The sequence below is a fragment of the Crocodylus porosus genome, unplaced genomic scaffold (genome assembly GCF_001723895.1).
Source record: "Crocodylus porosus isolate Cpor-Errol unplaced genomic scaffold, CroPor_comp1, whole genome shotgun sequence".
NCBI classification, from domain to species: Eukaryota; Metazoa; Chordata; order Crocodylia; family Crocodylidae; genus Crocodylus; species Crocodylus porosus.
The window spans coordinates 17,235,857-17,238,467 of NW_017728947.1; the positions used below are offsets into that span (position 1 = coordinate 17,235,857).

General features: G+C 49.9%; 1 protein-coding gene across 2 annotated transcripts in view; it reads right to left on the minus strand.

Moving 5' to 3' along the window:
* Positions 1 to 2,605, minus strand: part of DKK3 (dickkopf WNT signaling pathway inhibitor 3) — a 45,749-nt gene extending 43,144 nt beyond the window's left edge. For both annotated transcript variants that reach the window (XM_019552185.1, XM_019552184.1), the window contains exon 1: positions 2,473 to 2,605. In XM_019552185.1, coding sequence (XP_019407730.1) covers positions 2,473 to 2,538 — 66 coding nt within the window. In that variant the 5' untranslated portion in view covers positions 2,539 to 2,605. The remainder of the gene's footprint in view (positions 1 to 2,472) is intronic.
* Positions 2,606 to 2,611: the final 6 nt, after the last annotated feature.

Genomic DNA, 2,611 nt, shown 5'->3' on the forward strand with positions numbered 1-2,611 from the left:
TTTTTTTGCAATTTCTTTGTTGGTCTAATAAAAGGTATCATCTCTGAACCAAGAGTTCTAGAGTTATGCATTTTTTTTGTCTCAGACCAACACAGCTACCAAATGCATCCCTGAAACATCTGAACCTAAGTTACTTGCACTTTTAATACCTTCTGCATGAGTCAGAAATGCAGCTGCAGTTATATTTCCTCTACCACTCAGTTCAGCTGCATCAAGCTGAACAATTTTAAATGTTAAGGAATAATTTCCACATATGAGGTAGGTGTGTAAACAGAATTACAATGCTTTCCATCTCTGTGCTTTATCCACAGAGCTCCTAAAGTCTGTCATCACTCTGACCACACAGTTACAAGATTGTCAGCATTTTTAGTTATAAACATTTCTAGAGATTTAAATCAAGGCAGGAAAATGTACTCTAAGTTGACTGAAAGGTCTTGGTTCAGGAGATAGCACAGCCATTGTTTATGGTATTTTAAATTAATAAGTTCTGGCCTCTGATAGTTGTTGCAGTCCTTATCAATTTAATAGGAGTTTGGTGTGTGTCACCAAGAGCAGAATTTGCCCTAAGAAAGGCAGGAGAGGGGAAGGAGAGAGGAAAGACAGTTATCTAGACATTTGTTTTAATTTTAGAAAACATTTGAAAATTGAACTTTGTCTTAGAATTTAAGCTTAAATTCTAAGAGGGACTCAATGCCTTCAATTGCATGGACTTCATAGTATGAAACTAACTTTTGATGTCACTTGAAAAAAATAGGAGAGTGTTGTTCAACATTTAGCTACAATAAGGGGTAGCACAGTGAAGTGAAATGACTCATAACTGGTTCCTCTACAGTCAGTTCTTTTGCTACAAGCTTGCACCAAATTCCTGCCTCCTTCCACAAAGGGAAGAACTTATGGAGGGCTCTTTGATGAGCATCTGTGGCCGCTCCTGGGCTGGTGCAATAGAGTCATCAAGAACCAGGGCTGGCAGGGACCTCCAGAGGTCATCTAGTCCAACCCCCTTCCTGAGGCAGCATTATCCCTATCCAAACCACCCCATACAAACCATAATCTAAACTCTACCTGGAAGGCATAATATAGCCAGGAGAGTGAAGCTACATAACAAAATCACTGTAAGGTGGAAAACACAAATAAAACTCCTGTCAGCTTAAGTAGACAAGGTTCTCTGGGTAAATATGATATCTTTTATTAAACTAAACAGTTGGAAAAACTGTTCTTTGCAAGCTTTCAGGTACAAGCACCCTTCTTCAGGGAGAGGGAAGAAGGTCTTTGTACCCAAAAACTTGCAAAGAACAATTTTTCCAGCTATTTAGTTGATCTAATACAGTAGTCTCCAACCTTTGGCATTTAAAAGCAACCCAAGATCTACTGTGAGCCACCACCCCTCTGCCCCTGCCCAGCAGATAAGTCTGTGGGGAAGGGAGGGTGGGGCAGATCTAGGCAGAGGGAGAAAAAAATATTTGGGGGTGCAGCTCCCCAGCAGGTAAGTCCCACTCAACTTACCCCTGCTCCTGCCTCTGTGGTACTCTCCCTCACCACAAGGGCCTCAATCTAGACCCTGTCCCTTCCCTCCCCCACAGACTGACCTTCTGGGCTGGGGCCATGGGCAACTGGTGCCTCCCGACTCTGGGGGGGCACCAGCAGCTGACTGCCAACTGACCCTGGAAGCACCGCCGGCAAAACCAGAAGTGCTGCTGGCACTTCTCGGGGTGGGGCACTGGCTGGCACTCCCCACGCCCTGGCTGGCATGCTCCAATCTCAGGGAGGGCACTTGCCCCTCTTACGTGTCACCTATGCCGGGGGTGCATGCATGCACGTGGGCACTTAGCCCCCCAACCCAGTCTTGGATCGACTCCAAGAGGCTCCGCAATCTACTGGTGGATTGAGATCCACTGGTTGGTGACCACTGGTCTAATAAAAGACATCACATTTACCCAAAGAACCGTGTCTGCCCATGTCCTTAGACCAACATGGCTACAACCAGCACCCTTGTCAACTGAAGTGAATCTTGCATCCCCCAAGAACACAGTAGAGGCGCAGCATCCTCCCCTGCGTCTCAATCGCCACTAACACTCCTGTACTGAAAAAGCTAAGAACGGAGGGACGTAACTCAGCCTGGCGATGGTTCAGGACACAGCAGAAAGGCAAGGATGGCGATACTACCTTGAAGGGAGGCCTAAGGAATGGCCAGAAAGCTTCTCTAATGGCAAGCCCAAAACTAGCGGGTCCAATATGACAAGAAGTCCTTGCCTCTGGTTCCTAGGCATGCCAGGAGCCAGCCTGAAGGGGCAAGGAGAGGGGGCTGTGCCCAGCCCGGCTGGAGTGCCCGGCTCAAGGAAGACTGGGCAGGACTGGGGGGGGGGTAAGCTGCATCCCAGGGCTCCCGGGAGCAGCTCTGCAGGCGGCCCCAGGAGGGTGGCAGCGGGGCCCCAGCTGGGCACTGCCCCCCGCCCGCCCGCGCGGCTCCCGCACCTCCTGCACGGCGTGGCGCAGCTTGTGCTGCGTGTCCTCCATGAGCTCCTCCACCTCGCGGAACATCTCGCTCAGGCTGGCCTCCTCGCGGGGGAAGCTCGGCTCCTCGGCCCCCGCGGGCGCCGCCCAGGCGGCGCCC